An 11,643-nucleotide genomic window follows, 5' to 3' on the forward strand; every position below is an offset into this window, starting at 1 on the left:
GTTGTTTTTAATCTTTTTTTGTATGTTTTACTCGGTCAGTTCAAGCCTTTGCACATTTCCTTCCATTCTCTTTCAGGCCTTGTTGCAGGCCTCCTTTTCACTTCCTCTCTGGATGAGATTGGTGAAGTCCAGACCAACAGTTTGAGCAGGAGACATAAAAGTGCTCTGGAGGAGGCAGTTGGCAGCACAATCAGTGGCTCTGTTCTTGAGTGGCAGGGTGTGAGGGGGCGCCGCCTAAGTGGTGAAACAGTGGGCAGTAGTGGCAGTGGCACCACTGTTCTTGGCCTGGGTATGAGCCAAGGTGAAACTGATCCAGAGAAGATCGTGGGACACCTGGGTGCAGATGCCAAAATTCTATGTGCTGCCAACTTTAGTAAAAGTAAGAGGCCTTGTTCACTTACTTTGGGTGGGTTACAGGGTGTGGGTGCTGAAACAGGCCCTTCCAAATGTTGTGATCACAGGGAAGAGGAAGAAGAGATGGAAAGACAGGACTCCAGCGATGAGGACAGAAGTAATACGGAGGCCATTTTTGATTTTGAGGATCTAGATTTAGACAAGCCAGCCACAGAGGCTGGTGTTAGCACTCACAAAAACAACAAATCTCATAAGAAACCTGTCGAACGCAGTGCCAGCTACAGTGGCATGAGCACTGTGATATCCAGAGGGGCGGTCAAGCGCACAGGCATTGAGAAGGGCTATGACCCTCTATCCCTGCTGGCAGCACAGTCAGAACAGCAAAGGCAGAATCGTTACTCAAAGGCAGATGAGGTCAGCACACCAACTGCCCAAAGGCACCTGGCTAGGGAGATCGAGCTCTATATGAACCACATGGGCAGCCCACTGAGCAGCCGCACACCCAGTTTGGACCTACAGGACACAGCCAGCCCTACCCTCCTCCACCCTTCTTCAATCTCTGCTCCTCGCAGAGCAAGTCTGCCCCACAGCTCCCCACTCAGGACTGCTGGAGTACCACGCTCTCGTACATACCATTCACCCTCGCCCACTCAACCGATCTCACGCCAAAATCGGTGGTCGTCACCCCCCTCTCACAGTTCTAGCACCACCCCAAGTCCTAGCCCTCGACCCAGCCCTTACAGAGACAGTTCAGACAGGATGAGCCTGGCTTCGCCTTCACCCTCCTCCTCTTTCACTCTTGACACTCTGCTAACACCAACTCTAGATGTATTCAAGACCAGTGTGGTCTCTGCTGGGAAAGGTGTGGCAGAGAAAGCAAGCCGCTGGTATTCCCGTCTTGCTACATACACTACGCCCACTAAGGTAGAGTCTTGTTGAGTTAACTTATGAGTGTGTGGTAATGCAGGTGAAAGTAGAGAACAAAAGCTGAGATATACCTAAACCTAAATAGGTACACTGTGATTCTAATTTAGCACTTTCAATCAATGTATTGAAGTTATCAAGTCACTAGTCCACTGTTGCCATCTTGTGGCCTTTGAGTGACAGTATTTTTCCTTTGGACAGTGTGTAAAAGCTTCCATCCAGCATAGCACCGTTTCAGTCAGGCTGTTTCTAAGGTCTAAATTGTTAGCCAGTGCTGTACTTGATCTGTTCTGTAATAAAACTGTAGTTTTAAGATGAACCTGCCCGACTCTCCTCCAGGACAGTCACAGTGATCATCTGAGTGTGTCCTCCCTTGGTGTTGGTGAATCAGACTGTTACTCTCTGCTGGGTGAGGAGGACTGTGGAGATCAGTGGAGCTCTGTACTGTCCCCACAGAAGAACAGCCCAAATGGGCCCCACACGAGCCCAAAAAATAGCCCCCTTCATAGCAGACTAGACAGCCCCACTGCAGGTTGTGGCCTTGGTAGACCAACATCTGTGCTGCCTGGTAAGAATGTCTCCCAGTGAGAGTGAGTGCGAATTTCATACAGTTACATTTAGATTTATTTGGTAACTATTCATTTTGTTATGTAAATTTTGTCTTTGTTGTTGTTTCTGAATTGACAAAAGAAAGTGGCAGAAAGATAGAAAATGTAAAACACAGTCTGTTAAAATCATTGAAAAGACAAAAACCACAAAGCATTATACATATGCCATACTATATAATCATTATATATGACTGCAAAACTGAATGAACAAATCCTGTTCGTGTCTTAAGTGTTGATGTTTTCCCCAAAAGAGTATCAATAAATATATACAGTACTGTAAGTTAACATACTGATTGCTTTTGTTATGTCATCCTCCTGCAGGATGTGTTCTCTCTCCCCCTGGCTTTCCTCTCCCAGAGAATTCAGACCTTGGTTCTTCACACTATACCAGCAACACCAGCATCTTCAGCAACTATGCCATGGAGGTAAAACTACAAGATGATGGAAGTAGAAAATTTCAGTGGAGAATTTCATTGTTCCCTCAAACTCTTTTAAGTCTAAATGATGAAATGACCCTAAGAAATGAAAAAAATATTATTAAAGTGTCTGTGTTGCAGTGAAAATGTATGCTTAAGTAATTGTTGCGTTAAACTGTTGAGCACTGTGTGTACAGATACCTTGGCCAGTAACAGTTCCAACATCTGAGTGCATGTGTTATCTGTTTTAGTTGCTGATCTCCAGCTGTTCTCGGTGTAAAACATGTGACTGCCTGGTGTATGACGAGGAAATCATGGCTGGCTGGACAGCAGATGACTCCAACCTGAACACTACCTGCCCATTCTGTGGAAACCCGTTCCTGCCCTTTCTCAATGTGGAGATCAGAGACATGCGCGGCCCTGGCAGGTAGACCTTGGGAAAAATACAATTGTGTGATAGGGTTTGGAAAGACCTTTTTAAAGAGGTATTTTTTGGTTATTTTAATATTTCTCTGTTTATGCATTTTTGTTGTGGAAGTGTGAAGAGGATAATAACTCCATTCTAGTCCACATTGCCAACTTACCACATAATCTCTTATGTTAAGAGTTTGCTGAATGGAGCCTTTTCTTCTCTCTGTGTGCTTTGTTCTATCCCATCTTCACAGGCTCTTCCTAAAGGGCAGCCCATCAGTGGACGAGGCAGTTAGTTCATCATATTCTGCCTCTACAGGTTTGGAAACGGGAACATCCACCTTGTCCACACCCTGTCCCACAACAGCTGTCTCTCCTCCTTCCCCACTGATTGCTGTCCAGGAGAGCTTAGGACGCAGGAGGTACTCTCATTCACCCACCAATTTTACTACATTCTTCAATTGTTTATATGGTGTTAATGCCCAACAGAATGTTAGTTAGGCCTTGTTTAATTAGAAAATCTAATTTAAAACCATTTTAATGGAAGTATAAAATGGGATATTTGGTGGCAACATCATCACCAAAACAATTTCTTGCCAGATAAAACACATTTAAATACCACCACTAATCATCATTCTGAACTCAGGAAGAATCATGTTGTACATCACTACTTGTGCACAATGTGACAGAACAGGAAAATTAAACTACCAAAACTTACAGTGGGCACTTACAGCTCATGCATTGACTATAAATATTGAATGTTAGATTTTAAATCAATCTTTGATGCGGTGACAGCAAAAGCAATGTTTTAACAAGTTGTTTTTGTTTTTTCTTTTTAACTTTGTATACTAAAAAACTGATAATATTACGTAATGGCCGAAAACTGATAGGCAGTAAATTCCAATAGTAGGCCGAATCCAAGTAAATAATTATACTGTTATTTACTGTATATTATGCTGTATTAAATTTTATTTATGTAATATAAAACTTTGGATCATACTGTAACTTGATTCTTAGTTTTACAAATGAAAAATTACTTTTTCAGTTTTAGCTTCTTGTGATTTGATAAATGTTGGGTGCTGAGTTGGGTTTAAGTGTAAGAAGCTGACAGTCTTTGTTGGGTTTTCTCAGAACTCGTCCGACCAGGGCTCAGGGCATCAGCATCCCCTTAGCATGCCAGCAGGGGACACATTCTCCCAGAGCGCCTATGTCCCGCAGCGTTAGCGCCTTTGGTCAATTGGAGAAACCGTCCCAACCCAACCGCTGCGTGCCAATGTCAGGCAGTCTGCCCAGCCGTCTCAACGAATCCACGGTGTGTTTGAACATAAATCACTGATGTTAGAATATTTTATTCATGTAGCACAGTTCAATACGTTAGGCGTATAAGCTGCTTGCCAGATTTTCTAGACAGGTTATATACCTTCTATAGACAAACCTACAAGTTGGTAGTTAGCTCTACCACAGTATCTGTGATACAATAAAAAGCTAGTTTCCCTGCCTGTTTTGACAAGCTATATCTGTGTAATCTAATTAATAGAACATAAAGCTAGAAACCTGTGTGGATTTCAGTAGTTTCATTCATGGGGTTAAAGAAATGATCCATCTCTGAAAATAATCTAACAACAAGTTTATATGACATAAGCACAACTGAACATGGCCTACATTGGACAGGAAGAGCTCACCAGCAGATCATTTGACTCACTTAACGTCAATGCTTCCCCTCACTTTCTTTATGAAAAATCTTATCCCGATTTTTTTTATGTCCCACCCAGGATCCATTGAATATGGAGTGGCGGCTCCACAACCCAGAACCAGTGACAGTGCCTTACTTGAGCCCTCTGGTGCTGTGGAAGGAGCTTGAGAGTCTGCTGGACAATGAAGGTGACCCGGTGATCACAGAGGCTGACATGGTGGACCATCATCCCATAATCTACTGGAACCTGCTCTGGTATTTCAGAAGGCTGGACCTGCCCAGCAACCTCCCCGGTCTCATCCTCACCTCTAAACACTGCAACAGAAACTCGCAGGTCAGAGACACACTCATAAATTTGTCCTTTTCTATTTGTGAGGACATTCATTGATATAATGCATTACCTGGTTAAGTACCGTAAAATAAGTTTTCTGGATTACATCGAATTGGAATTTTGTGTTTAAACTAAAGGACGTAATCATCAAAGTAATTGTGATGATATGTTCAGTTTTCTACCAGTTTTCCATGAAAAATCTAAGAAATTTGTACGGAAGTCGAATGTAAATCATCCATTGGATGGACATGTTCCTAGAGTTCACAATGTTCCAAGTTGGCACCTGCTGCTCGTTCAGCACCACAGTAATATGAAAGGCAAAGAGACGAGGATAGTGCTGTTTATCTCAGCAATCTAATCACTATAATAAAACATAAAGACAATCATTTGGAAAATCTAATTGCCTGGGTTAACTATGAACCTTAGCACAATCACATTTTTATGACGCAAAGTTTGAAGGAAAAGGCAGTAGTTTTTATCTATGGATGCTAAAATGATATCAATATCACAGAACAACAAGTCCTGAAATAACGAGATAATTATCACAAGATAGTTCCCAAGAAAGTTCTCAGCTTCCCTAGCTATGTGCTACAAATTCTCAAATTCCATTTACAAAGGCCTGTCATATCCTGTAATTTTATTTACAAAATAGGAATAAACAATGTATGTGATTTCACAAAAAATTGTCATGAGAATTTCAAGTATCATAGATGCCTGTCCTCATGTAAAATTCCGATATGAACCTTAAATATATAATTATTTAATGGGTAATGCTTTTGACTTTTTCTGCTGATTATTTGAGTCCAGGGTGTGTTTAATGGTTTTTGAAAAAAAACAAGCACTTTAAAGAAAACTCTAGGCCATTTGAAATCCAGTTTGTTTGTTTTTTGTATTAAAAATCAGGTAAACTGTATTCCATGGCTATCACTGCGGTATTAAATATTTCTTAAAATGGAAGGTTTATCTTGATAAACCCTGCAGAGATGGTATTAATTGTACATTATATACATTATGTAGTGTATTAAATCATAAGTGTAAAGGGGGACACAGATATTACTGGAAATGGCATTCTGTAAAGCACTCAAAGACTTTTAGTGCCACTCTCTCGTCCTTGTCAGGTCCCTCGCTATTGGATGTCTGAAGACAGTAAACATGTGCTGATTCAGATTCTGTGGGACAACCTCAAGCTGCAGCAGGACCCAATTCAACCTCTTTACATCCTCTGGAACACATACAGTAAGTGGCACAGCTCTGTCTGTGCCTGCAGAACAGACTAGTTAACAATTCATCAGGGATTTTATTTAGATATGAGTAATAATCACCAGATTTTTCTTTAACTGTGGAATTAAACTTTAATTTCAATAAAAGACATGTAGAACAATAAGAAACTGTTTCTTACATTAGAAAATGAAAGCAAAGTAAATATTAGGAGTGTTTTGTGTATATTTAAATTTTTTGAGGACCTCAGGAAGCTAGAGTCTCCCCTGATATACTATATACATTAAAATAAAAGTCAAGTTTTCATTGGTCTATTATCTTTATTTAGTTTTGCTTTGTTTTGTTTGGGCATGACACTTTAGAAAATGCTAAATAATAACCAGCTAACACATTTAACTTATTTTATTCCATATGTACAATAACAATTTGAATATTATTTTGAGGATGACATACCAACAAGTTTCTTAAAAAAGGGGGTCTGTTGTTTAGACCTTGGGGAACAGTGATCTAGATGTAGAGTCTAATACAAGAGATCTGTTTTTTTATGCATGTGTGATTTATGTAGAGCGTTATCTCAAAACAGTAAAAGCTGTCAAAAATAGTTGAAATCTCTCAAGTAAGTTTTGCCCCTTGGCTGAGATTGAAAAGTTGGTGTACTGATGAAAAGAAAAATGACAAAGCAGATGTGGCCAAAAAACAATCACAGCATGCAGTTGTGCAAACGTTACACTGAAACTGCATATAGGTGGATGCAAACCTAACCCTAAACCTAGTACATTAACGATGTACATTTAGCTAGTTCAAATATTTGTAAATCATTAGAAGTAATAATACAGGAGTGTATAGAAAATAAATAATCATTAAAAAATGCTTAAGTTTGATAAATTAAAAATGAACTGTAATTTCTAATGATGAAACATTTGTAATCGGTAATTGTTCATTTAATATTATGTCGATGAGAAAGAAAATCTTTTTTTTACTCTTTTTCCCATTTTAAAATAAGGGGTTACTGACTTTTGTACATGACTTGTACATGAAGCATGTCGCTTAAAACTTAATGGAAGAGGGTAAAACATCAGCTCACCACAAGCTGATACACCATGAGTATACCATGGTATACTCACAGATTGGACTTGCTACTTACTTCATGCTTTTGCACCCACACCTTCTGTAAGGGTTTAATGGTGCTTGAGAATGTGACCATCTGTGACGATCTCTTTTATCTTTACTTGCCTACTCATAATGTAAGTTAGCAATTTCTCTTTTGCAAATTTTCCAGAAATTCAGTTGAAATTTGCAAAACAATTTGAAAGGAAACATGAATCTTTTTGGTGACATTTACATATTTTAGTTGTTATTGTTAGCTTAAAATGATAAAATTTGAAATATTTATCAGGTTTCACAAGTGAAATATAATAGCTCAAACACACAACCATTTAGATATAGTAAAAAAGAAAATTAAAAGGTAGTTAAAGTTAAATCTATTGCAGCATTATCTGTGAGATGTTATGATTTCAGATAATGATAACAACTGCTAAGCAGCAGCTGGATTTTGATGGCTGTGAATGAACAGACTCTTGTGCTAACATCTCTGCTGCTGCTTCGCTCAGTCTCTATAATTGATTGTTTAATGGACAAGGATGCACAGAGGCAGCCAGCTCCTCCTGGGAGTTGGCTTATCCTTGTGCTAACAGCCTCTGTCTGCTCTTTGTCTTTCAGGGCTTAATTGTACTCTGTTGTTAGAGAGTGAGTGTTCATCTCTGCTGCAGCCTCCCACAGATGAGTCCTGTCATTTTTGCTCTGACTACCCTGTCTGAGGCCTGCATCTACATCTTTTTGTGTTGTGTGTGCTATGCTTAAAGTATTTCAGTGTTTTGTTTTCTGTAGGAAGTCAGCTTCTGCTTTTCATGCCCTCATGGTGTTGGGATTGAAAGTCTGTGCAGTGTGAAATCTGATGATGATTTTGGCAAAGGATTAGTTTTTGTGTTGTGAAAACTGTTGACGTGGAACATGATTGTCTCAAATACAGTCCTGTTCTGTATTTGAATATGGGTTTACATCTCTGATGAATGCCAGCTGTGTTCCTGTACTTGTTAACATGGACATTACATTTTATTTTACAGCAACAAGTAAAAATAAGTGCTGCAGTAGTGCTTACAGGGCTGGGTACTGAGCACCCAAACACATCATGTGCTACTGAATACCTTAAACTGTTTCTTTTCAGTCACCAGGACTGATTTACACCAGCAATCCAAAAATAGTCAAAAAAGTTGTGTGTAGGGTCTTTCTGAACTACTAGATATTTAGAGACAAGTGACTTACTAATCTGTTGCAATAACTACAAATTACATTTTTTTAAAACTTCTACTGAAGCCATTTCAGTTTTATGTAGACAAGCAAGGGAACAATTACTGAACTTCCAAAAATCACTTTTTCGGATCAACAATAATTGTTGTTGATTAAATACTGAGTGATATAATTCATCATGGTAATAATCCATGCCAAGCGTTTATACATACATAACACATAAAACACATAAATGAAATTAAGTACTGCTTTATAACGGTACAGATACCCAGCCCTAAGTACTTTAGTTAAGTAAAAACATGTTATTAAGATGATGATAAAACCATTTTCATCATGTTATTGTTATTTCTTAATATGACAAGTCCACTATGTCCAACTATATCCACTCTCTGTATGCATGTATGTGTTTGGTTAGATGTGGGATACCCTCTGTCTCGGCTGGTACCGGAGGAGGAGAAGCCCTTCAGTGAGGAGTTGTTGCAGAGTGTGGTGAAGAGTATTCAGAAGAACGACGTCAGCCGGCCGCTGATTCAGCTGCTGCAGCTGCTAGGCCAGACACTTGGAGTTAAAAGGCAAAGGTTAGCAGGGACACAAAGCTAATGTTTATTACAAATGTTTTATAATAGTGAGACATAGTGGAAAAGGGTTTTAAAATGGAACAGTTAATATCATTGAATATTTTCATTAGATGTATATTTTAATTTCCTCCTCATATTTTTCCATTTTTGTAATAGTATGACTAATTACAATGACAAAAGTGGAAACATTATCGATCATGCAAACATTAACTCATTTGTGGATCTTTGCTTTTCTTTTTAGGAGCTTGTACAGAGACATTCTCTTCTTATCCCTGGTAGCTCTGGGAAAAGATAACATTGATATTGGTGAGTTATGCATTACATCTCATGTTGTCACATCAGAGGTTGCATTAACCAAATATTTTCTGGTATTGACGATCATGCCTAATTCCTAATTCTAGTTCATCAATCATTTCGACATATTAGATTAGATTGAATTAGAAAACTAAGGGTGTTCTACTGTAACACAGTAATTTAAATCCCTGGTAAACTCATATGATTTACCTTTTTCTGGGTTGTCTTTGATCTCACCTAGCTGATTTTAGCAGTTGCATTGTTTTGATTTACAGTGCAGAAACAGGCAGAACATTGGTCATTTTTATTTCATCTTGTTTATTTTGGACATGGTGGAGGTAACTAAATGTGGGTGAGAGAAGAATTCTTCATTACTAATTTCAGTCTTTCAAATCACCCATGAATCTTCTCTGCTCACATTTGCTCGCTGTCAGCCTGTAGCCTGGATTAGCTTGTTTTTCTGTGCCATAGACCTTCATTGTTCTGTGCAAGTTAAAACACATAGACAAAAGAAACATCAGCTAGACACACCGCTCCACTTTGTGACATGTTTTCATGATCGTATGCAGTCATTAAGCTTGTTGACAGTGGAACAATATTGGTAAAAGCAGCTTTAAAGAATAGAAACTGTAAAAATTGGGCAAAGAAAAAACTCCATCTAGTGTTTGAGATTGTAATGATGTTGATGTCCTGCTCTTCTTCATTCAGATGCCTTTGATCGTGAGTACAAGTTAGCATATGACCGCCTCATGCCAAGCCTGGTGAAGCTGACGCATAATTGTGACCGTCCTCCCAGTACGGGCGTCATGGAGTGTCGCAGGACATTTGGAGAGCCTTACTTGTAAACTCACACTTTCGCACCCAGAAAGTATTCCCAGTGCTTAGCTAATTTTTCCACATTTTGTTATGTTACAGCCTTATTCCAAAATGGATCTAATGAATTATTTTCCTCAAAATTCTACAAACAATACCCCATAATGACAACATGAGAGAAGTTTGTTTGAAATCGCTTAATACTTTGTTGAAGCACCCTTAGCACCAATTACAGCCTCAAGTCTTTTTGAGTATGATCCTACAAGCTTGGCACAACTTCCAATAATTCGGTTTCTGAGCACTGGACTCAGTTCCTTTGACCTCATGGCTTTTGTGCTTGAGAGGTACTGCAAAGAAGAATGGGAGAAACTCCCCAAAACTAATTGTGCCAAGCTTGTAGCATCATACTTAAAGAAACTGTAATTGATACTAAAGATGCTTCAACAAAGTATTAAGCAAAGGCGGTGAATATTTACGTACATGTGATTTTCTTTTTCTTTGTATAAATTTGTAAAGATTTCAAACAAACTTCCTTCAAGTTCTCATTATGGGATAGAATTTTAAGGAAAATTATGAATTTGATCCATTTTGGAATAAGGCAGGAACAAAACAAAATGTGGAAAAAGTTAAGTGCTGTGAATACTTTCCAGATGCACTGTAGCTCTCAACACATCATTGCTTTAAAACGAGCTCAGGAAACCTGTTGGGAAACTGTGATTATGCAAAATGGTCGCGTCTGAAAGTGATTACAAAGGTACAGTTGACTGTGGTCAGCATCATGTAGCTCTTGACAAGAACACAAAAGGAGTTTTAAAGAGTTTATGTCTCAATCTACTAATAATGGAAGCACCACTCACACCATTCAACATTAGACACCACTTTATTCAGTGTAGTTTAGTGAGGCTCACCTGTTTTCTTTGGAAATCCTGTGAACGTTATAAAAATATACTGTTAATACACATCAGTAGAGGATTTTTTAAAATGTTAACATGTATATTATATAGTCACAGTATATAAAGACTAATATTAGCAATATTTTAACTTGAAGTCTATTTAAACAGAACTTGCTTTATTTATCGTAATGTGTTTTTGTTTGTGTCCTGTGGTCGCTGGGTGTTTTATCCACCCACTGCTCATTTGCACCAAAAAGTGGAAATAACGCTGCAGTATGGCTTTAGTGTTTGTTGTAAATAATGACCAGGTCTCTGTGCTTTATGAGTCGGGGGATCCAAATGACTCAGTCCAAAAATGACATAAATAAACAAGTGATAAATCAGTTAATTGACACAGTAGTCAGCAGGTTAACCAGCAGCAGTCAGAATTTAAATGTAAGTCCACTTTTAGGCTGCTTTTAATGTTAGTCCAGTATCTGAATATACTGTAGTAAATGTCTGTGTTGTCACAGTAGTGCTCTACAGTACATTTAAATTTAATTTTAATCTAAAATGTATTATAAAACACTATATTTTGTTAGTTAGGTTTACAAAACCTTACGACAATCTTCATTACCACCAATGTTTTACTTCCACTAGTGGAATATGTCGCTGTATGTTAACATAACAAATATCAGTGTTACCGTTCATAATCTCTGTACCAAACACACTGACTGTTGTAATGAAGAGCTGCTGGTTGAGAAACGCATCTTAAATCTTCTATGGTTTTTCTTAAGTTTGGAAATGAATTTAAGGTTGGGAGA

The 11,643-nt window shown here is 38.5% G+C and overlaps 1 protein-coding gene across 18 annotated transcripts in view; it reads left to right on the forward strand.

Moving 5' to 3' along the window:
- LOC137115855 (C-myc promoter-binding protein-like) overlaps positions 1–11,155 on the forward strand; it is a 49,568-nt gene extending 38,413 nt beyond the window's left edge. For 12 of the 18 annotated variants that reach the window (XM_067495519.1, XM_067495526.1, XM_067495531.1 and 9 more), the window contains 12 exons: positions 77–1,278; positions 1,618–1,846; positions 2,208–2,311; positions 2,554–2,729; positions 2,968–3,135; positions 3,845–4,025; positions 4,486–4,740; positions 5,856–5,973; positions 7,675–7,701; positions 8,678–8,840; positions 9,082–9,146; positions 9,843–11,155. In XM_067495519.1, the coding sequence (XP_067351620.1) occupies positions 77–1,278; positions 1,618–1,846; positions 2,208–2,311; positions 2,554–2,729; positions 2,968–3,135; positions 3,845–4,025; positions 4,486–4,740; positions 5,856–5,973; positions 7,675–7,701; positions 8,678–8,840; positions 9,082–9,146; positions 9,843–9,979 (2,825 nt within the window). In that variant the 3' untranslated portion in view covers positions 9,980–11,155. The remainder of the gene's footprint in view (positions 1–76; positions 1,279–1,617; positions 1,847–2,207; positions 2,312–2,553; positions 2,730–2,967; positions 3,136–3,844; positions 4,026–4,485; positions 4,741–5,855; positions 5,974–7,674; positions 7,702–8,677; positions 8,841–9,081; positions 9,147–9,842) is intronic. The other 6 variants (XM_067495521.1, XM_067495524.1, XM_067495538.1 and 3 more) reach the window with 1 other exon arrangement.
- Positions 11,156–11,643: the final 488 nt, after the last annotated feature.

The sequence above is a fragment of the Channa argus genome, chromosome 2 (genome assembly GCF_033026475.1).
Source record: "Channa argus isolate prfri chromosome 2, Channa argus male v1.0, whole genome shotgun sequence".
Classification (NCBI taxonomy): domain Eukaryota; kingdom Metazoa; phylum Chordata; class Actinopteri; order Anabantiformes; family Channidae; genus Channa; species Channa argus.